Consider the following 26,265-nt stretch of genomic DNA (forward strand, 5'->3'; position numbering starts at 1 on the left):
TTCCAGAAATAAAGAACATTTTTGCCATGGTCTTTGCTATGTCCAGATCACAAAACAACAGTACACATAAGAATTCATAATCCTTCATACAATGATAATCTAAATAAGTGGTGATTCAGTACTGCATAGTTTTTGCTGGCACTTGTTTGAGATGCCTTTGACACATGTAACGCAACTGTCTGTAACTTGTAAAAGCCTTTCATGATATATTAAGTGTATGCTGTATAAAACCCAATAGCAATATGGATTTAATCTGTATGTGAATTCTGTATTTAAGTCTGTTAAACAAATTCTTCCTTTTCAGGCTGTGGATGTAAAGAGCATACTCTAATAGAAGTATCTTGGGAAAGCTGTGTGTTTAAAACTTATACTCAAGTTAACATGCTTGAATTATGTATGAACTCACGAAGCCGTTGTCTTTCATATTACCATATCAGTAGTGTGGATGTCCATAGTCATCTGATTTTAGACTGAAAAAAGGAACAAGCAGGAGGTTTGGTAGAAAGTTTATTAGCTTAGTGTCAGCTAGCACTTAATTGTCTGCTGGAAAGTACACTTACTTAACACTTGTTTAGAGCCTGCAAACAGTCTCAGTAGATGTGAATTAATTCATTTAACATCAGCTACACTCATTGGAGAATCAAAGCGTTGCCCTATGCCAATATGTGCTAATACAAGCTGCCTAATGTGTCAGTGCTGCCTCTCAATCTCAGTGGATCTCTATTTGTTCTGCTGTTTAGTATGATTCAAAGTGACATGAGACAGACCTTCTCTGTTCTAGTGTGCCTTAAGTTGTGGAAACTCTATTTGCCTTAGAATGGGTGGCAAAATGAATGATGCGTACAGGGAGTAGATCATAGAATCATAGAACAGCTTGGGTTGGAATGGACCTTCAAAGGTCATCTAGTCCGACCTCCTGCAATGAGTAGGGACATCTTCAACTAGATCAGGTTGCTCAGAGCCCTGTCCAACCTGACCTTGAATGTCTCCAGGGATGGGGCATCCACCACCTCTCTGGGCAACCTGTTCTATGTTAGTGTGGGTCTTCCCCAGATCAGTCACAGGATAAAACCCATTTGTTGGTCTATCAGACTAATACCTGCCCAGGAGTAAGGAGTTTCCTTGTTCTTAACTGCTTCTTCCTCTGAACTTCGAGATGTTTGTGAGGTGCAATCAAATGCAAGCAGCTATTCCCCTGCTCCTGCCTGGCCAGATGCAACTGCCATCTCCACCTGGGCTCTGTAGCTCAGCACAGGCTTTCAGGTGGTTATGGAGGCCATCAGGAGGTTGCCAAAGCCTTGTAGGAGAACAAGGGGGTGATCTGTAAACCTGAGAGTTGTGGGAAATTTTGAGCCGCTGCTGCCCTCTGCTGAAAAGAATGCTTTCCTTGGTAAATCAAATATTAATGCTTTTTTTTAACTTGAAATTAAGCAAGCAACTGATTAAAACTCTTCTGTGAAAAGATAGCATGCGTACTGTTTAGATGATTTCGTAGAAATCTATGCTTTCTCTAAATAATATCAACTTTCCTGTTTGTCAAACCCAGACCATGCATAGTTGGGTGGGTGAGGATTTGCCTGCTAGGACAACTACAGCTTCCTCAGGGCCTGGTGAAGGAAACTTGGAAGAGAAATGTAAACAGGTAGACTAAAAACCGTGTGCACTAATCACGCTAATCATGTTTGCAGTCTCAACTGTCTGGCTGTGTAGAGAAACCTTGACTGGGAGCCTGAAAAAAGTGTCTCTGTCTGAAGTAATTTTTGGCTTTGCTGTGCTTTTCTGTTAACTTTGTTGTTGTAGTCCCCCGAAAGCAATCAGGGTATGAGGTCCTCTCCTTTTGTGGGGCTGCCAGTGTTGTGAGCCAATGACCAACAGAAGTTTGAGTAACCTGAAAACTGCTCTCACGTAGCTCAGGCAACTACATGCTTATTCTGCGTGGTCTATTGAATCAGCTGCAGCAGCAATCGTAAGGCAAGGGCTTAATACAAGCTTAGGTCACTGACCACATTTCCTCTCTAAAATAAATGGATTTTTCCAGTTACCCTTGATCTTTTTGCCTAATGAACCCAAACCATTTCGCAGACACTTTATAATAATTCAGCCAAGTTGCAGAGGTTACAGATTTTGATTAATATGTCTGTCCAACACCCACTGTCCAGGTGAAAACAAAAAAACAAAAGCATTTGTGTCCCTTTAGCAGCTGACATTGTAGGACGGCATAAATTGCATTGATCTAACTGTGAAACTTTGAGAGCTGCTACTGGCCTGTGGAACCTGATCCCTCACTGCATTGTTATGAGGAAAATAATGAAGTTACATAAGTGATCCTTTGCAAATGATTCAGGAACCTGACGTGGAGCCAGACCCCCTTGCTCACATGGTCAGGTTCTGAAGTCACTGGAGTTTCTCCAGCTCAAGCCAGCAGAGAAACTGCTTCATTAAGATTAGATAATCTGTAAAGTCTACGTTATATGTCACTGCAAGGAGATGGATTAGTGTTCCACGCTAATGGTAGAGAGACACAAAGGCAAGGGAAAATTCAGATATTACTTCTTCTTGAAACTATGTGTCATCAAGCATGAGTGTTGCATGGAGAATGTTTGTACATTGTGTACAGAAATAAATTTCTTATCTCTTGTTTTAAATTTATCTAATTCTTAAGTAATCTAATGAAACAAGGGCCAAGATTTTCGGAAATGACTGGTGATTTTGAGATGATGAAAGTGTCCTCTGGTCCATGACAAGCTGAAAATCCACAGATTTAAAACTCCTAGAAACATTGTCTGTAAAAGATGTCCTTTGACTAGATAAATGTGTGCTAGATAAGTGAAATTTAGAGAATGACCAAGTGTGTCCAGATCTAACTATTAGGTGTAAAAATTACGCTCCTGATGCTTTACATTACTAAAATAAGCTGTATTAGAACTGGGAAGTCTTGCAAGATTGAAATTTGGACCATGTTATAAATGAGCTTTCAAGCTAACATAGACCTTCCAGCTTTTGAGGTCAGTGGTAACAGTGTTCTGGATTTCATGGTGGCACGGACCAGACCTTTTTCTCTTAAATCTTAAATGGGAAATAATAGCTGAATTTTCAAATAATGGCTTTTGCCTGAAGTAAACCTAGAAGTGTAGCTGAATGGTTGAGGACTATTTAAAAAGAACACAGCCAGGGTTAACCCACGTAGCTCCAGTGCTGCTTTTGAGAGCTGTACTGGAGCACCACTCCCAAGCTGTAGTAGTACTTGGCTTTATTTCAAAAAGCATTGACTATAGGTCTGCTTTCTTTCAGGCCACAGAAGACTGTAAGCATTGTGAGCAACCATTCAGCTCTTCATTCAAAGCCCAATGGCCTGTTTGCAGGCAACAGCAAAGCTACTAATTAGCACCGTGTACACAGAATACTGGCAAACAGTCCTAAAAACAAGCTGTATTTTTGCAAAGAGGGAGGGTGGGCACAGTCTTGTTTTCATTAAAGACGAAACAAAAGAAAAATGGGACAAAATTGAAATGACTTCTGGGAGCCGAAACTTCCCTCAGATACCCCTGCAGCACAGCATCTGTGCTATCAGTGTTTGCGTGGCAGGGCTGAACTGTCCCAGTCAGATAACTCCCTGCTTCAAAGTGAAGCCACAGGACCACAAAGTCCCCGGAGGAGCTTTGAAGATTTTGCTCAGATCTGTGAGATGCATCTTAGAACTCTCGGGCACACCTCCAGAATGTCACATGATAGACGACTGCGTGTGCTCTTGCTCCTGTTTTGCTGTATTTACTTACATCTCCAAGGGTGACCTTATTTCTAACCCATCAATGAGAGATATGTGGGACAAATATCTGAAATCGTTTCCCACCTCACTGTACCTTGGGCAGCTCCTGACTTACCAGTTGGTATCTCCAGATATTCCAGTCTCTGAGCAACCTCTCTGCCTGGGAACCTTGTTGATCAATTTTCCTTTGGTTTGGTTTGTTTGTTTGTTTTTCATCTCAATGAATATGATACCTGCTTGTTCTGACACAGATGATCTGCATGTCCACCACCTAACCATCTGGGATATGCATGCCATTCACAAATAGGAATGAACTTTGGCATGACTTGTCACTTCACATTCAGCTCAACTTGCTGATTGTTTTTCTGAGATTTCTTGTTTGCAGTAATATTTTTATTACAGAAAATACTGTGCCGGTGAAAACGTAAAAGTTCTCGGATGAAAAAGGACAGAAATACGTGTCCTTCTTGGATACCAGACAGGCTTCATGGCAGAGATGCTCAAAACTTGAGGTCAGAGTAGGGTAGAGTACAGAGATAAGCAAGCCAGGGGGAAAACTATTTCCCTACTTCCTTCATCCTCAGATCTTTAGTGTGAAGTGAATAATGACACACTGTGTTTCTGTTCAAGTCAGTGAGTGTTTTGGCAGGAGACAACATGGTCCATCCGGAATGAAGAGTCTGAAGACCTGTTGTTTGCTGCAGTCCTTGGAAGCCAGTTAAGCATGTTGTGCCTCAGTTTCTTTGTTGGCTATATGAAAAGGATGTTACTTACCAAACTTTCATGGATGGAAAATGTTTTTATATACAAAGCTGTGTTACTGCGAATTGGGGTTGATGAGCAAAAGGAACAGTAGAGCTTGAATTGCAATTTGGACACTGAAAAAATGAGGTACTTTGATTCCTCTCCCATATGAAAAGGGTTTTTGTGTATCCAAATTCATCATCTGCTAAAGGATACCACTTCACAGGGAACTGCAGATACACTTAATTACTGCAACTTTACAAACACATTACTCAAAACTCCTCCTTTGAGTTTATGAGAAGAATGAATGTACAGTTATTGCCACAGCAGTGAATTATATTTTTACTTTCTTTAAAGTTCTTTTTCATTTTTAGGAAGCTTTAGAAGGTTCCCAGGAGGGTCAGACTGCTTTGTATCCAGATATGTGTTTGGGAGGTTGGTGTGTCAATGACTACATCCCCGTTGAAGGGAGGTGATGCTGCTGACCATCAGAGGTCCTTCATCATTGCTTCAGTTTTATTGTTCTTTTAATCAATTTTTGTATTTTTCTATATTTTCAAGGCAAAGAGAGGGGAAAACAAACAAAAACCCAAACCAACCAACCAAAACAAAGCAGGAAAAAAAAAAGAACCAAACAGAATTGGTGCAATCTGCGTGAGTTTTATGCTGCTGGTAACGTCTGGTTAGGAACATGAGATGCTAATTAACCTTGCAGATCTGCACTCTGTGATTTATTCTGCTTCCATTCCCATTTTGATTCCATTGTCTTAGTTCACGATACACAGAGCTGTGTGTTTGCTAATGGAGCTAGTGGAGATCCTGTTCTGGCAGCTATTCTTCCAGGTAGATAGGGCAAACCCTGTCCAGTGAAATGAATGGTAAAATTCTTAATTGTTTCAGTGGTAGCCTGGTTTCACTTGTTAAATTTAGTTAAATTTAGGGAATTGGTGGGGTGTGGCCTGCCCATGGATGAGAGAAAGGTGGTTCTCACCATCCCAGTGGATCTTCCACATGAGATGGAGTCTTCTGTTACTGAAATAGCCTCGAAGGTGAGACTTGCCAGGAGAGGTGGGAAAACAGAAGCGGAGATTGTCTGAAGCAACAAACTTGTCAGGTCCTTAGGAAGAGGAGAGGTTGGTTGGGAAGAGAACTAGTCCCATTTGCGACTATAATGGAAAGTTTGGGAATGACAAATTGCAGTCCTAGATTCTTCATACTTATCTCAGCTTCTGGTTTTATTTGTTTCCTTTAAATTTTTATAGTAGCTTGTTCAATTGAAATATGTGCTGGACAGGACGATGCTAAGATTTTGTCTCTAGCTGTGAGTAGCTGTATGCTTCATGTCTGAGAAGTTAACAGTATAAATGCAAAAATATATTGTAAGCTCCAAGAACTGACAAGTTAACTATAGGAGTTAGCAATTCCTTATGACACATCACAAGGAATATGTCAAAAAAAAGCCTGGAATGGGAGTCTTCATTTCAATTGAAACATACATCAGTTACCGTTAGGATCATTACCAACAGGATGCATACTCTTTTCAAAGAATGAAAACTGATGGTCATTTCTTTCTTCTTCTTTTCAGGCAGCACAAATAGTCCTGATTTCTCTCTTTGAATTGAACACTCCGGAGTTTACCATGTTACTTGGTGCCTTGCCAAAAACATTCCAGGATGGTGCTACCAAGCTCCTGCACAACCACCTCAAGAACTCCAGTAACACCAGTGTGGTGAGAGGCCCTTGTCCTTGCAAACAGCAGAGCCACAAAGGCTCACTGATACACGGATACTCTGCTGCAGATGTTCAGTAGCATGAATTACCTGTAACTTTTGTCTTGAAGCAACGTGGCAGCAGAGGCTTCTATTTGTTACTTTTATAGGGACTGTTAAAACAAAAAGCTCAATTAATTTTAAATTTAATATAGTCGTAAGCAGAACAGATTTAAAAATAAATACTGAGAAATTTACAAAAGGTGGTGGAGTTTGTGCTTTCAAGTTGTTGGTGGTTTTGAAAATCCTGCCATTAATGACCTCTTTGCTAAAACAAAGATCCTGATACCGCAGATTTTTCTGGGCTTACCACTACTATTGAAATCAATTTAATAACAGAAATACTATCTACAAAGAAGCTTTCAGGACCTTTGTTGGTCTACAAGGTCTCCTTAGTCTACACCTATTACCTTATGTTTTGGTTTTACATGGAGCTGTTATGTATTTTGGTTTCTCTAAAGGTGTATGTTAGTAGATTGTTGAAGTGTGCTTCTAAACTTCTTTTCCCCCAGAACAGCAAGGATTAGAGTATTTTTTGCCTTTTTTATGTGGAAATCTTGTGAAACTTGCTGGAATTTGAACTCTCCAATCTTTGCACTTCCACAGGGACAATCAGACCTTTGTGTAAGCTAGAACTGCAGCATTAGGCTTCCAAGCAGACAGACTGGATTGCCTAGTACCTTTAACTTAGTGTGAAGAGAGATGGAATTGGGAGTAATTTCTACTCATTTTACTGTGGTATAAATGATTGTGCAGGCTAGTAGAAAAATGATAAGTTAGATTGCTTACTTATGCTCATAATAAGCACAATCAGAATGCTTTAGACAATGTGGAAAATAGCTGCATAAATTGCTAAATTGCCAGGGTAATGGTCTGCATACTTTGGAGGCCTGGCAAGTCATGTCTGAGAAGTCAGTTAGCCTGATGGATTGATAAACCATTTCTGGCAATATTTGCAGTCTGTATGTGTTGCGTAGTTAAAATTGCAGGTACTGTAGATTCCAGGAAAGTGCACATGTGCATTCTTGGTCCTCACAGTAGTACCTTCAATAACATATTAATGACTACATGAACCGTGCCTGCAGATTTTTAGGTCAAGAGCCAGAACCAAAACTGCTTGTCTATTGCAAACAAAGGCAATATTTGGACCTGTTGTTGTTGTGTGTTCCTGCCTGTGCATTGCGACATGTTGCTAATCCCTGTCTTCCTGCTTCTGTGCCAGGGTTCCCCCAGCAATACCCTTGGTCGGACTCCTTCCCGGCACTCCAGCAGCAGAACCAGCCCCTTAACTTCACCTACCAACTGTTCCCATGGTGGACTGTCTCCAAGGTAATGTGGCAGGCTGATTAAAACTCTCACAATATATTAAAGGATTTCAACACTGAGTGTGCATTTGCAGAATATGACTCACTTTGAAAGCAAAAGGAAGGCCAAAAGTTTGCAGTACATTGCTCCAAAGAAACTGTTTGAACATGATAGTACATGGTTGGTGATTGACTTCAGTGTTCTAGTCCTCTTGTTATCTGTGTGATCTTAATGTCTTGTCTTATAATATTTTCTTTCTTAATTAGGCCTTCTCCAGAATCATATTTGTGGGGTCAGTAAAGGTAATTTTAAATGGCAGCATTAGAAATGAGGCCTTGTTGAGGTTGTGAATATCACAAAGTATATGACGACTTTCAGGTCAAGGGTTTCAGATTGTCTGTTTTTTAGGTGTGCTCTTGTGATCAGTAATTCTTCTGACTGTTGTACAGTCCTGTGCTGCTGAGAGAAGTACTGCATCTCCTGTTCCCTTCTGATGCTTTGTGAGGATGCAAAACAAGCAGAGGTGGTGACTGTCTTTCAGTGCTGAATATCTTTCCAAGCACTCTCTGGCTGCTCATCAGCAGAATACTGATCTGATCCTTTGGGCAGCAAGGCTATTGCAACCAGCGTTTTGCTGAAGCTGCAGATGCTACCCTAGAATATAGTGGTTCACTCCAAAACCTTTTATTGAGCAAACATGTACCTTCCCAATATTGAAGAGTCTATGTTTTGTACCATAAAAGCTTAGAGCAGAACAAATAAGAATTTAAACAGTATGCTCTGGGACTATAGAAATATTGGAGGAAAACTTGAGGTTGTTACCTGGACAAGCCTTGATTCTTGCTGAGGAAAGCTGAAAAGCTGCTTCTCTGGTCTGCCTGCCCTCTCCATGGGAGGCCATGTCCCTTTGTCGTGGAACAGACAGAAGGAAACGTGTTGGGTGAGGACTGCAATTTGTAGTCCAGTGTAGTCATTTATGCTGAAATGTGTTGATCAGCCCTGTCGTGGCTTGATCAACCCTTCTGGAGGGATGCTTGAGACGTGTCAGGAAAAACACAGGCTTTTTGCCTTTAATGAGTAGTTACACTAATTCCAGCAACATATGTGGAACACACGGGGTTTCCTGAGAAAATTTTTGATATCTAAATAGATCTTTGTGACCTCTAAATCTGCTGTAATCCAAAACTAGACTGAGAGGTTACAAGCCAAGGTAGTTGCCTATTACAACTTTTTTTCAACAAAGGTTTCATTAAGAAATCAAGTGGTAGAGTTTCAGGGGAATGGTTCCAACAATGTTGCTTCCTTTGTGACTAGTTTGAGCATTGTTTCTCTGCTGATTTCTGTCATGGGCAATTATGAACTGAGATATGTTTCCCTGTGGTTATGTCGTGGCTTTGCTGGCCATGTTTGCATGTGGCACTTATTTTATAAGTCCATGCCTTTTACCATGCTTTTGGGGTTTTGCCATTGGGACACAACTGTGTTTTGCCACTTCACTCACTGCTTTTCTGTTTCTCTTTGCATTCTTCTCACCTCTCAATATCAGGATGCATGTATCAGAATATTGATTAAGGCATTCAGCCTACACTTAATACTTTGTTGCTGTTGTTTTCCAGCATTTGGGGTTCAGGAACTGGAGTTTTTTCCCCATATGGTGTGTTCTTAAGGAACAGCTAAAGTAATTCCAGAGTATTCTGCCATTGTTGCCAAGACCAAAACTGCCACTGGTATCTTTAGAAAACAATCATTCTGTCAGTTTTCTGTGGAGTTCTTGGAGAAGCTGATCCCAGAATTTAGGTGTATTTTCAAGAAGTGTGTCCTGCTTCTTTGCTGGATTTAGTTATTCAAGAGTGATGTGTAAAAGTTACTCTTCAGTGATAGGTGAACATGGAAGCTGCTGTAAAAGCCCTTTAAAATATTCAGGGTTAAAGTTCTGCTTTTTTTGGCGAGTGACCTCTAAGCACTAACAGTAGCTCTAGATTTTTACCTTTTGTAAAAAAAGGCACTGGCAAAGACTGCAAATCAGTGGCTGTAGCTTCTGATGCTCTGTGGGACAGCATCCTCCTTGAAAATGTCTTGTGTAGCACGGTTTGAACATGGTCCTGGCTTACAGAACAAGGGAGAATTTAGCTCTGTTTCTGAAGAGTATATGTGGACATCCTTCTTTCAGAAAAAAAGGCTTTGAAAGATGCACTATAACAGATGATGGGAAGTAGGGTACACTGCAGTGTTGCAGTTGTTGTATAGAAGCTTCGGTGTCATGTTTCCATTACAAATGCTTGTCATTTGCTATTCATCAGTGGTGTAAACTGTCACTTTTCTCTCTACAAAGGTGGAAAATGAGAACACCAGAGTCGTTCTGATAGCAATGTAAAAGGATAAAGATTCCCACAGTTTCTCTCTGTAGCCCTCCTCTGAAACTAGGCTTGGCTTTGCATTTTTGTTGGAGCCATTGCCAGAGGGTTGTACTGAGGTCATGTCTGCGCATCGCTTCCTGAGACGTTCCGTGTGCAGGTCCTGCTGCCCTGTGCCGGTGTCTTGCACAGGCAGCCTGAGTGCAGTCGGCTGAAGGATTCTCTCCAGTTCTTAACACCAGCTCTGGCTTTGAAGATTATATTTTGTTTCTTTTTTTCTTGATGCAGAGATTGGAAGAGTCATATCTAGAGATACACATGTCTTTGGGGCTGGAATATGTATAGAAAAGATAGTTTGGGTCCCCTGAGCATACAAAAATGTTGCAAATCATAGCTGCCTTCCCTTATCACTGATGGTTTGTGGATGATATCTTCAATATTAACCAGCAAGGCTGATACAGACTTTCTATAGAATATATGTGTGCCATTGCCCTTAGGTCACATTACTTCTCCCATATTATTGCTGTCACAACTGAATTCCAGATGACTGACACTTTTATTTATTTTGTGTGTGTGTATTTGTGTGTACATACATTTGAGCTCTGGGTAGATCTTGGATGTTTTGGTTGAACTGGACTTTGATGCAAACAACTAAGTTGCCTGTCCAGATGATAACATCTGCGTAAGTATCCCCTGATGTTAGTGTCTTCAGAAGGGTAACGTGCTTTCAGGGCCTCAGACAGAGTCCTTCCTTCTGCTTTCATTTGCCCCATCCAGCTCTGTTTCATGATCACTAGAGCATATCCACTGCATCTGAGTTATTTTGGCTTTTTTGTTTTCACGGTTTTAGTTTTCGGGGAAGAGAAGTTATGGAAAGAAGAAAAAGAAAAGCAGGGGAGGGCACTTGGGAAGACTGAAAATAATAGGGGAAAAAAAACCCAGACTTCTGACTGAGAGGAAAGAATGTTTCCTGGGAAATGCTCAGATGAATGGCTTGAGTTTGTGATGGACAGAGAAAAATCTTCTGAGATACAGTAGGATCTCATGATGTAGTATGACAAAAAGGAAAATTCTAAGTTATGGAGTCCTCCAGTGTAAGAATATCATTCTGAATGGCAGATGCACTTCTGTAAACTCAAATGTTGCATTCAGGTTGTGAATTTTCAAATATTCCAACAGAATTCTAGGTGAAGGAATATCAAAAGAATGGGTTTGCCCTAGTGTTTCTACCTTTGTTAGCAGCTCAGAAACCTTCGTGTAGATCCAATTAAAACAAACAGACAAAGCCACCAAAAAAAGAAAAACAAACAAAAACCAAAACCAGACACACAAACAAACAAAAAATACCAAACAAACAAAAAATTCCAACAAATTTAGTCTTTCAAAGAGGAAATGCATCAAAACAAAATGCTCACTCTTTTATTTGGCAATGTAGTTTATGTGCTTGTTTTTTTCACTGACAATAGAAAATACCATTTGACAGTTTCAGTATTAAATTGAGTGAGGTAGGGCATGGAAAAATAATTAAAATAAGCTACCCTCCTTATACAATAAGGACAAGCCTGCTTTGTTTGGTGACCTGTTTGCTGCAGGTAGGTGAGACCTGAGCTGTGAGGCTTCTGATCAGCAGTCTGGGTGTTGGGTGTATTTCTATAATCATTGCACGTAGCAGCTGTGGCGTTTGATTGCTGGTTAATGAGTGAATTTCTTGACACCAGTCTTCAGAGGAGTTTTCAACTGGCTTTGCTGCTTTTTGCACTAGAGCAATTCTTGACTTGTTTGCCACTTCTGATCTTGCAATATCTTTCACTTGTGTGTACGCAAATGTGACTTTCTGAGATAGTGTTGATAGAAACACTTGATAGAAACAAAGCAGTGTCTTGAATACTCCACCAGCTTAAGCATCTGTATTTTCATTCAGAAGATGATTTTGAAAATCCATGTACCATAAAGGGTACAGAATGAAAGCAAAGGTTAGTCAAATAGGAACAGAGATGGATGCCTTGACCCAAGGGCACAAGATCAAACAGGAACCAGAAGGAGCTTTTGGAACTTTGAGAGATCTGAATTGACTTAGAGGCTGGTTTCATCCAGTCTTTGCTGGTTTACTTGCTGAGACTTGGGCCAAGTCCCCAGTTTACATGATGCATTTACACTCTAGGCTGACTTTCACTTGCTGCATGTTTGGGGTCAGTTTGAATCTGGTGAAACAGAGTCAGATCTCAAGCCCTATGAAGGTTTGCTGGTTGTGTAGGGCCTATTTGCAAGCACTTATAGAGGTACCAGGAGCCAAACTAGACAAGCTCTATTTGGGTATCTGATTAAAAGCGTCAGTTCCAACTTTCCTTTCTCCCAGGGAAATCCTGTTGCTTGCAAATACCTGCTTAGAGTTTGAATACAGATGTGTGGTTGGGGATTGTTCACTTGGAACATATTAAGAGTTGTTTATAGAGGCTCTATCCATTTGTAAAGTTTACTGGTTAGTACAAACAGGGACTATTTTCGTGTGAACCATATCGTTATGTTAGGAATAAAAGTGGAAATTAATAATAAAGGCCAAAACAATGACTTATGGGGCTCAATGGAGTATTCTTGTTTAATTTTGTTTCTATTAATTTTTTTTCTCTCTCCAAGGCAGCATGACAGCACTAAGCCACTCAGATTATAGTTTCTTTTTTTTTCCTCCCTCTCCTTTTCTCTGCTCTTTCTCTCTTTTGTTTCTCCTCTGATCACGGCAGTCGGTTCTGGGGTTGGAGTGCAGACGGGCTGTCGAAGCACCCCCCTCCCCTTCCTCAGCCTAACTCCATCCCCACCGCTCCTTCCCACAAGACTTTCAGACGCTCTTACTCTCCCAGGTAACAAGCTACCTGTTAAACCAACTTGTCTGAGGTGTCACAATATTATTTACCTTTCACGCTGTAGGATTTGTTCAAATGTGGGAAATGATTTGCGGAGGCTTTGGTTGGAGAAGGGAAAGAGTTGACGATAGTTTTCAGAAAATGGAGGTGGCAGGTGGCTGCTTGCTCGCTGCTTGGAGAAGCAGCAGCATGCAAGTTGGAAAATAAAAATGAGGAATTTTCCCAGACTCTTCCTCCCTGCCAGGTTCCTGAGTGGGTTATACATCTCACAGTTGGTTTCCAATGCAGAACACAGTTGCTGAGCACTTTTGGCAGGTACTGGTTGTGTTGTGACAGCACAGGGAAGGTCTTTCAACTCAGCGACACTGTGCAAGTGGCACATGGATACTTTCATCCAGGCAAACATGGCTCAGTAGGGATTTCACATCTGCAGTAGTGAATATCCATAGGACAGTGAGGATGAAGCTTGCATATATGATTTTACCAGCTGCTTGCACAGTGTGATTGTGGAGCATCTTGGAAATCTGTAGTATTGAAATTAAAATCGTCCTTACCACAAGATTTAGAGGTTATTGATTGCTAATTTTGACATCTCTTCCTGTGCCCTCGCATTTTGTTCCAGTCCGCATACAGGTCTTAAATCAGTATACTGGGCTAAAGCTGTATACTGGTTTTAATAAAAAGACCCCTTCTGAATACAGATTTGTCAGACCTATATGCTAAATTCCTTGGATTATTTTTAAGTTTATACCTGACAACAGGCTGGCTGTAGATGTGGTTTCTCCTGACTTCAATATACCTGTTACCTGAGGAGGGACTACATACAAGTCTCCCTTCAAGCAAGAAGTTGCTAATGAAAAACTATCAAAAGAAAAGCAAAGAAATTGTTTTTTGAAGGCTCAAAATCTGGGAATCTGTGGTGACTGAGAAAACAAAATCCCACAGCCTGTACCTCTGTGAATACCTGCAGAATTTAAACTTTAAATCAATGTTCTGACTCTTCTAGGACACTAAGATATCTGTGGAAGAGATCTGTGTTGATTTTTTGAATTAAACTACTTGAGATTTTTTTTTTTCCTCCATTCATCAGCTGTCACCAAAGTTTGGAATAATTTGATATATGTTCCAGCCCAGAGCCTGAAAGTGCAAGGAAGTAGGTTACTGTGTACTGCTTGAGGATGCTAAACTGTTGATTACTTACACATAGCTTGGGTTGGAAACTGAATAAAAGTTTATGGAAGTAAAATGTATTTCATGTCAGACTAGAAAACTGCCAAATTATATCCCAATAAACTTGTGGAGAGCTGCATTGTTTTAGTGCAGCAGAGGATGGAAAATAATGTTGTGACATCCTTAAACACTGCTCATCTCTACTCACTTCTTATTCATCCTGTGACTTTCCTCTAGTTTTCGGCATGGGTCATATTTTTTTTCCTTTTGTACCCTTTTATTTATCCCTGAGAGATGGGTGTAGTTCCATTGTATTTTTTTTATTCCCCCCATTGTGTTGTCTGTGAAGTATTCCAGCACACATACTGTCAATAGACGTGTGTTCACATGTAGAGTTTTTGTTCATGCAGAACACAGACATGATGTGATCACCTACACAGGCTTACTCTTGACATATGAAATCACTGGATTCTTTAGATTTTTATCAAAATGTGGTTTTGTGCTTTGAAAAATGCATCAGACCAATGACTCTTTCAGAAATTGCCTTAGTCCTTTCACGTTGCCGAGTCTGCACTTTGATCTGCTCTTTGGTAGTAGTTGTAGGGCAAAATTCATCCCTGAGGAAAGAAACGATGATTTTAGCAGAAGATTTAGTGTCAGTACGTTTGCGATTATTTCTCTTTTTTGTGTGACCATTGGTAAGTCGTGTCATCTCTTGGTGTGGGTACGTGGTACAGTCACATGTACACCTTCCTGAATGTTGGTTTCATCACTCACTTAAATATCGTGTGAAGAACCTCTGGGAATCCAATGTGCTTGAGCTCAAGATTACTCTTTTCGAGATCCTGTGAAACAAAGTTGTCCTTTCCCTGCCTGATACTTATAAAGAATTTGAGAACTGCCTTCACTTTTGTCTGGAAAGCCATCACAGTGCATTAGTGTCATTCAGCTGGTTAAAAGCTCTAAATACTTTGACTTCTGTAGGTTTATAAACTGTTTTTTTTTCCTGCTCTTGGCTTCTCTTTCTTCCTGGCCTGACAGACACTGTTTAAAGCTGGGGAGTTGTTATTTGGTTTCTTTGCCAGAATACGTCGTGCTGATGCTTGTGCGATTGCAGAGCGAGTGAGTTGCGTGGGAGCCAGGCATTATGGCTATTTTCAGTGTGTTAATCCCAAAGGAATTGGGCAGCACCAATCTTTTCCTGTCTGAAGTTCCTGAGTTTCTTCCAAAAACAAAAAATTTAGTGGTTCTAGGTATTAAACATCCTACTTTTAGTTCTGTTGAAAATAGCTGTGTACCCAGGATTCAGAAGGGAGCTTTTTTCCCCACCCATCTCACAGGGAATCTTTCTTTTGTGGAATAGGAACATGGCTCTTTGTTCAGCCATCCTCTTCCAAGCCTATTCTGTCATCCTCCCCCAGCTGTTAAGAAATAGTAATTCACCCCTGTAGGGAGCCACTCCTTGGCATTTATTGACAAACAACTTGATGTAAATGTCTCATATTCTTTTGGTTTATTTGCTTCTGGTGCTACTAAGATCTGAGACTCCCCCAGAGGAATTGTTCTCAGTTACTGGGTCTCTTCAGTAAGTCTCTTGGAAAACTGATTGTCATACAAACTCAGCTTCCCCCCCTAGACAGAACAAAGCCCTGCCAATAATGCCTTTTCATTTTGTCCAGGTTTGTTGGAGCTTCTCAGCCACATCTTTTCATATCATCTGCCCTTGCATGCCTGGTATTTTTTCACAGAACTTAATTTTGGATAACTCCTTGAGGAATCCAAAAACTCGCATGGCTTTATGCTGCTCGGGAATTTCTGAGGAACAGACAGACTGCAAGAAGGCATCAGATTTGAGTGAGAGAATTCCCAAACTCAGGCTCAATATTGAAATGCATCTTTTATCAAGGCATCCTGCAAGTGGTTTTTGGTTTTACTAGGCTATAAATGAAAATGGGACATGTTAGACTAAGGTTTATGACAAGATGCATTTTCCTTTCCATTTAAATCTGTCACATTTTAATCCATTGATAGAATATATTTAATTTATTGAGAAACTTAAATTTCATTGATTTCATTTCCATCATCTGCCACGACCCTTTGAGTTGTCATTGTGATTTATTTACTTTATTTTCTTTTTTAAATAACACCATTACCACACTGGGGATAGGTTTTTGGTTTACCAAAGCCAGCACACTCACTCCCTGTGGAATGTGACAAACAGTGGACCTGATTTGTGACACCACTGATTTCAGTGGAGCTTCTCCTCAATTTACCCCATTTGAGGGGAGACTCAGACTTGAAGTCTGCTTTGATTCCATCCATGTATTGTTACCAGTCACTCTTAGAAAGAGTATGCCAAATCACCTGTCTCTGACTTGGCGTTGTTTTTGTTAACAGTCAAAAGCGGTTTCCAGTTTCATATGTAACATTTCATATACGTTTGGTCTTTAGTATGCTGGATTATGACACGGAGAACCTAAATTCTGATGAAATCTACAGCTCTCTTCGCGGAGTCACAGAAGCGATTGAAAAATTTAGTTTCCGTAGTCAAGAGGACCTGAATGAGCCAATCAAACGTGATGGAAAGAAAGACTGTGACATTGTAAGTATTTAATTCATGTCCCCAGATAGCCAAAATTTTAGAACATTTTGTTCAAACTTGGCTTTGGATTGTTAGTGTACAAAATCCAGTTATTCCTGCTGTATTCTTGCAAGTGTCTTTGGCTTATTGGTTGCTAATTTCTTATAGCTACATTATGCGGTCCCACTAATGCAGTCCCTTGCTCCTGTTGAGCTCTGTCCCCCTGTGAAATGGACTCACTGGGTTTCTGAGGGAGTCTCATGTACGAAGGGAACAGTACTAGTGTTCCTCAGACTCAGCATGGCTCAGTGATGATGTTTTCATGGACTGTGTATAGTTAGGTCTGCGACTGGCAGTGTTGTTCCTAAAATGCATGGGTGGTTTCCCTCACAAGCTTATTACTTCATGTATAGGAAGGCCCTGTAATCACTTTGAGTGTGCAACTCATATCGTACCTTATGCTGCATGGATGGTTACAGAATTATCTGCCATGTGAGATGCCATTGATCCTTATGAGTCCCTTCCAACTTGAGATATTTTATGATTCTATGACAGTTTTGCATCCTATGTGGAAAAAAAAAAGAGTTAGCAGATTAAGTTAGCCTTTGGTCCAAGTTAGCTTTTGGTCCAAGACTTTGCTTTGGGACCCTTCTGTTGTTCATGTTATCTTGCTAAGCACCATCCAGTCTCCTCTGTCAGTGGCTTGTGAAGTTTTGTGAGGAGGATGTTGCTTTTGCTTCCTTTCCATTCCTTAGCAAATTGGTCCCGTTCCAGAACTTATAATCTTTGCCAGCTTGTGCAGTTTTAGCAGTATTAACTTAGATTTAGGAATGTTAGTATAGCTTTTTGCGCTGTGATCGTGAGATTTTTTTAACAGTTGTAGTTACCTAAGGGAAAGAGGTGGTAATCTAAGTTTTACTCAAGCATTACGTACATGTAAGTGATTCTGTGATTCATCATATTGGTGTGTGAACTCCAAGAAAGCTACAGCTTTCAGAATTTGAGTAAAATCTCATGTATTTTCCGTCTGTTTGATCCTCCAGGTGTCTCGAGATGGTGGCCTTGCTGTGCCTACCAGTGATGTCCGTGGAAGCAGTGACATTGTGGAAGGTGGAAGGATGGCTCTAGACAACAAAACCTCCCTGCTTAACACCCAGCCTCCCCGCGCCTTTTCAGGGCCACGTGCTCGAGAATATAACCCCTATCCTTATGTTGACGCAATTAACACTTATGACAAGACTGCCCTGAAGGAAGCGGTGTTCGATGATGACATGGATCAGCTTCGGGATGGTTTGTATCAGCATATCTTAAAAAACTGCGGCAGCTTGTTCTGTTACTGGTGTATTTGTGGATGGGGAGCGCTCCCAGATAATGCCTGCCCATGCATTTGTTTTGTATTGCTTTTCACCTGGTCTTTGGTGATTGAGAAAATGTTATACTGCAGTTTTAATTCTCATTTGCCTAGAATTTCCCTCATACTAGTCCCTTAAGCATCTACATACATCTGTAGGACACTATTTTGGGCACCTTCCACTCTTTGACCGTAACTTCTCAATAGCCCTTACTGAGTGTTTCACTTCATTTAAGCGATGCTGCACCTTAGCTTTATTTTTTTGCAGTACACTGATGAGTCACAGTCACTGTACTTTGATCTAAAGGTCATACATGCAATCGCTGGTTTTGGGTGTGTGTGTCTGGGAAAAAATGTGGCAGTTCTCATCTTGTAGAAGTAATTATTGGAACTGGATGAAATTCAATCATCATCTCTTCCTGGTTCGTTAGGAGCCATCTGCAGAGTCATGAGCTGTGTTATGAACTCAGGTGAGATTGTGGGTTAGTCAGATTCTCTTGACTGGTGCTTTTTTTGGGCAGGGGGTTGCCCTTGTTACATCTACTCTGTTCTGTAGAGGGTTAGTAATCTTGACACCTTTGATCTTGTTCCCCATTTCCCCAAATGACTTGCTGCCATTTGTCCTAGAAGTACCCATTGACCATTCAGATTTGGTGGCTGATCTTCTGAAAGAGCTCTCCAACCACAACGAGCGGGTGGAGGAGCGGAAAGGAGCTCTCCTGGAACTGCTAAAGATCACAAGGGAAGATAACCTTGGAGTTTGGGAGGAACATTTCAAAACCATTCTGCTCTTGCTGCTGGAAACACTTGGAGACAAAGATGTGAGATGTAGATTTTTTTTTTCTTTTTGTCTTACCTCTCTTTACGTTACTTCACCTGGGGTGATAGTTCCTCCACACTAGCTTAAAGTAAACCTGCTGTGCTTGTACGGCATCTCAACAGTGATGCTGCATTACTTGTTTTTTTCTTTTGAATGTTGACAAAATCTGATTTTCAGTGTGCTCAATGATGAATTGTAAGCTACTCTGAAGTGTTCCAGTTTTCCCCCCTCCCTCTGGAGTGTTAGTAACAAATAACTAGGAAATTGAACTACAATCAGGAAAGTAGTCATTTTCTAGTCTTGAACAAAAACTATCAAGATCTCAAAAGTTTTTCTCTTCCAAGTTAAATGAAGCTATAAGCTCTTAACTGTATCATACCCATTCCCAAAAAAAGGAGGATAAAAGCACCCTAGAATAGATGTTTTTTTTTTCATCTGTGGTTTAAAGATCCAGGCTATTAGATCTCATGGGATGGGTCTCTGTCTCTTGCAAAAATGTGATTGAGAACAAACTATGTTTACAGTGGATCTTGTTTTGAAGTATTAAAAAAGCCGCATTCATATCACAGCCTTCTATTTGATAGCTGGTTAAAGTAGCAATTTACAGGCTAGAGTTTTACTTTTTCCGCTTGGGGCTGTATGTTCAGCTTGCAGCCCAGTGGTACTTGGTAAAGCTCGGCACCCTGCTGCAACTTCACATCAGGGCCATGCTCCATCTGGCTGTTACAATATTCATGCTTCAAACCACACACAGTTCTTCCTTGTTTCATCTGATTTAAAATCCATTGTATTTCCCATATTCTTTGTAAAGTATATGGTACACTGTCAGAAATTTTAATTCTGAAGCAGTGTAGGTGGCTGGTGTTTTCTGAGTCGTTCTTAGTACAAGCATGAGCTGCTGTAGCCCTACGTGTGTAATCGTAGTATCATCACACGTGTACCAGAAGATACGGTGGCTTTATCTGAGTGCATGTGTATTGTAGCACTGCATGAATAGCGAAGGACCTGCTTTAAAGGCTGAGTGTAGAGGAAAGTAGGTATTCCTCTGCCGAAATGATAGAATCTATTTGGAGTGGCCACAGGCCAAAAACTTAATGTAACAGTTATGAAATTGAAGCAGGTGTGTTAAATCCCTTCTGCTAATGATATTTTGATATAAAGGATTAACACATAGGTCAGCGTTGACTACAATGACTGACTGTTCTTGAAAGTAATTTCCATAGGATTTGCAGGAAGAGAGTCGATTTTACTGCATTAGCACATGAGAAACAGCTTTGTTGCACAGATCATGCCCAGTTTGATATCCGCAAAACTAAGCAAAAGAGGAAGGGCAAAGTAAATATGATTTGAGCTTCTTTGTAGATTAATGCAGACGTGCTGTTTTGGGTACAAATTTCTACTTCATTGCCAAAAGAGTATGGAATTTAATAGAGTCATTCTGATTATTTCTTGTATCCGTGACAACAGTCATTTTATGTGATTTTTGTGTCTGTGCACGTTTATGCAAAAGCAAGCAAGGAGACCAATTCTGAATTTTTGTTATATACATTTCTCTGCTCGCTCCACTGGAGCTGGTAGAGTGATATAAGATTTCTGGCAGCGTAGGGAGCCATGATAATTTACTTCAAACTTTCTAACGTGGATTTCTCTTGATACAGCATTCAATAAGAGCCCTGGCGCTGCGAGTCCTGAGAGAGATCTTAAGGAACCAGCCAGCGAGGTTTAAGAATTATGCAGAGTTGACCATCATGAAAACACTGGAAGCACATAAGGATTCACACAAGGAGGTGAGCGATCCTTTCAGTGTTGCTACTGGGAAAGCAATATGGACCTGCTGAAGAAATGTGGAACCACAAGATTTAACAGGCAAACATGTTGACCCATCTTGACAGTAGAACACATTGATATTAAGTCTCCCAAGCACAAAGAGACAGAATTTTTACATGCTGAAACAGAGAGAAAACAAGTTGAGACTGATAGAGCTGTTAAAGTGGATTTGGGGCTATCTGGAATTGTAGGCCGCTGTTTGGCAACTTCCCAGGATTTCCTTGCCTGTTCAGGGAGAGGCCAAGACCCTGTAGTATAAAAGCACGTTGAATAATTTTGGGGCACTGTGCTCCATCTGTATGGGTAAGGATGGGAAATGTACTGGAGAACACAAAGCTCCCCATGATCAAGCAGAATTGTTGTGAAAACTGAATGGTGAAATAAGGCCATGCTGGAGAACTGGGAACTGGTGAGTAACAGGAGAAAATGGGCAAGAGGCCACGCTGCTGAAAAGAAGCTGGGGCAGAGGAAGAAGTGAAGGGAATTGCAAAGGTGAATTGCATTTTCCTCTTGTGAGAGAGCTGTGTAAAACTGAAGGTATCTTCTGGAGCAAAACAAAAATAAAGGGACTTGATGATAATATTTTAAGTAGATCATTCAAATTATATTTATAATCAGCCTTTGTAGATTGACTTCCAAGCTGTATCTTTTCCTCTACCTTGTGCATCTTGAGAGTCTGAGCTATACCTTGGGAAGTGCCACATTAATTTCTCTGTATGACTGTGAGGACTTTCAAAGCAAGGACTTTGGTAACAAATGTTAGGCTCTACTGCTCTGCAACAGGCTTGTTCTCAACTAGCAATTTTAGGTATCTCTGTTTGGAGAGCTTTGGCCATTAAAAAGACCATGGTATAGATCAGACGGCTCAAGAGCAATGCATTATTGGCACAAGGTTATGTTAGCTGTGCATACCAGAAACTGTACTATTTAAAAATCAAAACAACAAAATGAAAAACACCCTCAAGGAAAGAATCTAACAGACTGGATTTCCCTAAAATGCAAAAGTAGAAAATTTGCAATCCTTTAGTGAATGAGGACTGCTGTACTCTGCCTACCTTCCTCTCCTTGATTTAGAGCCTTTGCACTCCTGTCATTTTCAGTTCAGAGTAATAAGAAGCAGTTGTAAATTGATTTCCTGATAAAGCAGTCAGACAAAACATTGTGTTCTGAAGGAGTGCCTTTTATTGGCAAGTTTTCCTGGTTGCATACTTCTCAGCTCACCTTGACTCATTGCCCTTTGTAATTTTTTTCTGAGAGTCCTCCAAAACTGCCATTTCTAGCAGACCTTTCCAGACCGTCTCTGGCACTGTTTTTAGTGCCCCTCAGTACTCCCTGTCCTCATGGAACTGATGGGTTTTATAGAAATAAAGCATGATGTTGAAAACATGACACTTTATGCCTCTGTCCTCCCCACACTGTGTTTTTCAAGCTTGTGGTATGGAGTGGTTCTTCAGGATTTGCATGAGATGCCTCATAAGGAAAAGCAGAGAAAATAAGTCTTTGCTACAGAGAAACGAAAGCTGAAGCCAGGAATGAAGAGATGCAAGTTCTGGCACTTCTTTATAGAAGAATAATTCATAGCTATTTTGCTATCAGCAAGTAGCTACTGTGCTGTACATAGCATGCCTTTGATTTGCAATGGTTTTACATAGCATCTTCTTAATTAAGAAATGTCATATTTGCAACTGCTGCCTTGAGGCCTTTGGGTGACAGCTGTTAGAGCAGGATGCTGTAGGTATACTCCTATTTTTCTGTCTGGTGCTAAACAGTTGTGTGTGCAGCAGTATTAAGTGGTGGCACTGGTGCTGGATTTTTCATTCCATGTATGTGGTTTTTTGGAACCCTGTTTAAATGAGGCTCTCAGAACCATGAAATGCATAATCTGCCTGTAGGTAGCTTGAGAGTATGAGCATTCATTAAGTTAAGAAAGGTTTCCCAACTTGCATGTGGGTCTCTGCATGAACTAGGCTAAAGATAGACCTGGAATATGTTTTAGGTACTTTTACTTGTAGCTGGAACTTGCTGATTGAGTTAAGCCTGTGACAAATTAACTGAGAGTCCATTTGGGCATGGTGCAGTTGGTCAGACTTGGAGCCCTGGGCCAGGAGGTCACACATGCCCATCCCATAGTGACCCTCCGGCTTGGTCTCCCTGCTGCCTTCCCAGCACTGCTCCTTCCATGAGGGGTGGAGGAGCTGCCCTTTGACTTGATGCCGCTGAGCGAGAGATTAAGTGAAGATTCACCAGTTTGTGGTTGAAGGGCACTTCTAAAAAATAGCCAAAGGAGGAGAGGGAAGAGAGGATCTCAGTGGTCAGTTCTACGCTTTTCTTTTTCACTAAATCAGAGCAGTATTAAGAGGAGTGATGCACTCTCTTTAGACTATGCAAAATTAAATCTGCCTCTATACTCTAAAAACTTTTGAGGAAAGCTGCTATATAATTTAATTAGTAAAGTGTAAATTCTTGTGCCAGCGATGCCTTGATGGGATGTCACTCCATAGTTTATGTTTCTGGGCTGCTTCTGCCTTGTAGTAGAAGACAGGAGGGATCCTGGTTTTACAGTTTGAGAGCCTTTGGCATGCAACAGACCGCATAAGTCAGCTGAAAATGACTGTTTTGAGCAAGCTGTATCTATTTCAGTCTTTCCTACCTGATCTTCCCTTTCAGCACAGGGACTGCTAATTGCCCCGAGTTATTGCTCCCATTTTCTGTTATGTATGGTCCATGGAGAATCAGTCCAAAGTGACCAAGCAAAGACGAAAGAGTTTGAAGAGGAGCACGGTACAGAACTCTTAATCTCAGGTACCGTCTCCAAGAAGTCATTGTACTAAGAGGCAGTTTGTTGGAAATCAAGAAAAAGGTTCATTTGTCTTCCTAAATTCCAATATTGGTGCTGTTCAGCTTGGCCAGGAGGGATAACAAGTTGTAACCAGCGTATTCACCACATAGCAAATACTACCCCCTCTTCCAGTTGAGTGCTAATACCTAAAGATTGAAACAAAAGGGTCTCTGGTTTTATTCCAGGTTATGTGATTCAAAGTATCAAAGCACTCTTAGCATAGTCAGGTATCTTGGGATGCTTGGAGAAACTGGGTACATGGAGTTTTGTGCTGAGTCGCGCCTTGTGAGCGCAAATCCAGAGTTTGGCAAAGCACAGACCGCCATGAAGGGTCAAAATTAATGTAACCCTGGGCTACAGACTAGAAGACTGGTTTGGGATCCATGTTTAGTGTGCATTTTTTAACATCGGCCTGTTTTTAATATTGGTTTTAGTATAACAGTCTGTTCAGTGCTGTTGATTTAATGGGGTGATGTGAAGAGTCAGGCCTGCTTCAGTCGCAACTGTAAATATTTATGGGAGTTGACATGTAAATGCTTTTCACTTTTGGAGTATTTGAGTGTAATTGAAGTTGTGTGTGGTATTAAATCTTGTTGATTTTTATCACTCTTTGTTTGGAGTTAATTGGAAGAGAACCATCTTTCTGTGGCCAATTAGTTAATATTAACTCATTTGTTCCAGTGTAGTTACTCACCCATAACTAAGGAGAGATGCTGCCTGCTGACCCAATACCATTGCTAGGACATTCGGATTCATACCAGCAAAATGAGTGTAATTTCTTATTATTGAGTATATTAAACCAGAAATAGTTCACTATTTTGGGAAATGGTTCAGTAAAAATCACAGGATAGCTAATTCCCTGCTTCTGTCTATGCCACTCTGTATATATCTAACTGATGAGTATTTTTTATTGTGCCATGTCTTAAATATCTAGTTTTAGTTGTTTATTATCCAGAAGGTCCATAAGCCTAATTGGGATGTAACAGCCTCTGTTGTAACCTTCTAAAAGAAGGTGAAAAAGAAGAAATCACAGCTGTCCTTTAACTGTAGATAATTGTTACCGTCTTGCTGAGGTGCTTTTAGACTGGCCTCTGACACTTATAAGATGATTTGCAGCTGTCTTCTGGTGTGATTTATGTATTAATATAATAGGTTTCTGCAAAATGTAGCTTACTAAAGAAGGGCACTATATGATAAGTCTTTAAGGTTAATTGATACATACTTCATGCTGGAAGCTTCCAAGGGCTGCAGCTTGGCAGTTGTTGATGTTTCATAGTATATGCTTCTGTGCTTTTTCTAATTCCCAACACATTTCAGATATTCAGTGCACAGGAGAAGCAGTCTAATCTACCTCATCTCCTCTGAATCCCTTATAAAAATCACATTGTTTTTTCACCTGCTTAGCACTCCCCATTGCTGAGTCCACTTCCTGCTTTGCAACCCAGTTCTTAATTGTTTGTTCCTGTCTGGATCAGACTGTAAAGCCTTCAGGGGCAGGAATTTGCCTGGCTAGGTACTGGTAAGCCTCCATCCCCTCCAGCTTAGATTATTCAGGCTTTAACCACCTCTAGATGGCAAAAATTGGCTCAAAAACATAGCTGTGTGCCTTGTAAGCCGGAAAGCAAAAACCTTGTTCTTCAGCTTAATAAACTACTCTGGCGCTCTGCATGTTTCACAATAGCATACAAGGCCTCTAAGTTTCCAGCATGGTTTTACCTACACTGCCTCATCCTCTGACTTTCTGCAGAGATGGTACAACTAGCAGTTGTAGCAAAGTACTCCAGCTTATGTTCCCACGTGCAGCTCTCATCTAAGTGTACAGGTGTTGCTCTGCTGAGGTCCCAGCAGGTTACACTGATGCCAGGTGTAGCCGATGAACCTGGCATCTTCTGCCTTACGCGCGTCAGGATGTGTGTTTTTCTTTCCTTATTTGCCAGTAGTTGTGTCACTTCAAAGCAGAAATGAAACCATCAAAACTCTTCAGAAAGCTGCTGCACATTGACCAGGATTAGATGACCACAGACAAGCCACTTGCTGCAGCCATCAGGCAGCAAGCAATGTCTGTAATACACTGAGAGTAATGTCTGAGCAAAAGAGATTATGCACAAGAGATGGAGTCCTTGTTCTGGCTGTCTCAAGTGAACAGGATCACATGGCTGCAGTCCATTGTGAACCAGGTAAACCAGTGGGAATGTCATCCAAAGTTTGTCCAGCAAATTCTGTAGAATGTCGATGATACCAATGTGCGTTTCTATTGAAAGAAAGGTATCTGTGACAGGTGTCTGCCTTGATCACATTGTTCCTAATAGTACACATCAACATATCCCCTCCTATTTATATCAAAAAGCATTTCGCGTGCATATTCCTGGAACCATCTAACCAGTAACTCCTTTATAGCAGTAAGGAATACATTGTTAGAGGTGAACAGCCTACCTGTCTGCTACACCTTGCTGGCTTCATGCATGTGAGTATGGTTCCTTCCCTGAAGCAACCTGGGTAAAAGTATTACCATTTCTCTCTTTTTGGGAGACTCACTGGAAAGGTCTTAATGTACCATGGATGTCTTTAAAGGAAGCCACCAGCAAACACAGCTTAATTTATGCCAGCAGAAGTCAGGCTGAATCTAGTCTCTAGTGTATACAGTGTAAGTTAAGCATTTGCCTTAAAGAAGCAGGTTTTTCTCCTTTCCAAAGTGCTATCTTGTAGATCTGCATTCCTGGGCTACCTGCCCTGTGTTGAATGGTATCGAACTATCCAGTTCAAGCCATGGTTTGCTCTAAGCTTTCACTGGGAGGTAAAATCACGTTTGTGATATACCTTACACACAGCTTAGTGTCTGTGTTTCAGTAAAACACAGCAGGCTCTTGCATGTCTTGCTTCA

General features: G+C 40.8%; 1 protein-coding gene across 47 annotated transcripts in view; it reads left to right on the forward strand.

Moving 5' to 3' along the window:
• Positions 1–26,265, forward strand: part of CLASP1 (cytoplasmic linker associated protein 1) — a 171,653-nt gene that overhangs the window by 134,828 nt on the left and 10,560 nt on the right. For 27 of the 47 annotated variants that reach the window (XM_065070537.1, XM_065070536.1, XM_065070542.1 and 24 more), the window contains 8 exons: positions 1,547–1,642; positions 6,096–6,239; positions 7,502–7,608; positions 12,677–12,793; positions 16,418–16,568; positions 17,591–17,837; positions 18,526–18,719; positions 20,377–20,505. In XM_065070537.1, the coding sequence (XP_064926609.1) occupies positions 1,547–1,642; positions 6,096–6,239; positions 7,502–7,608; positions 12,677–12,793; positions 16,418–16,568; positions 17,591–17,837; positions 18,526–18,719; positions 20,377–20,505 (1,185 nt within the window). The remainder of the gene's footprint in view (positions 1–1,546; positions 1,643–6,095; positions 6,240–7,501; positions 7,609–12,676; positions 12,794–16,417; positions 16,569–17,590; positions 17,838–18,525; positions 18,720–20,376; positions 20,506–26,265) is intronic. The other 20 variants (XM_065070564.1, XM_065070579.1, XM_065070570.1 and 17 more) reach the window with 7 other exon arrangements.

The sequence above is a fragment of the Columba livia genome, chromosome 7 (genome assembly GCF_036013475.1).
Source record: "Columba livia isolate bColLiv1 breed racing homer chromosome 7, bColLiv1.pat.W.v2, whole genome shotgun sequence".
Taxonomy (NCBI): domain Eukaryota; kingdom Metazoa; phylum Chordata; class Aves; order Columbiformes; family Columbidae; genus Columba; species Columba livia.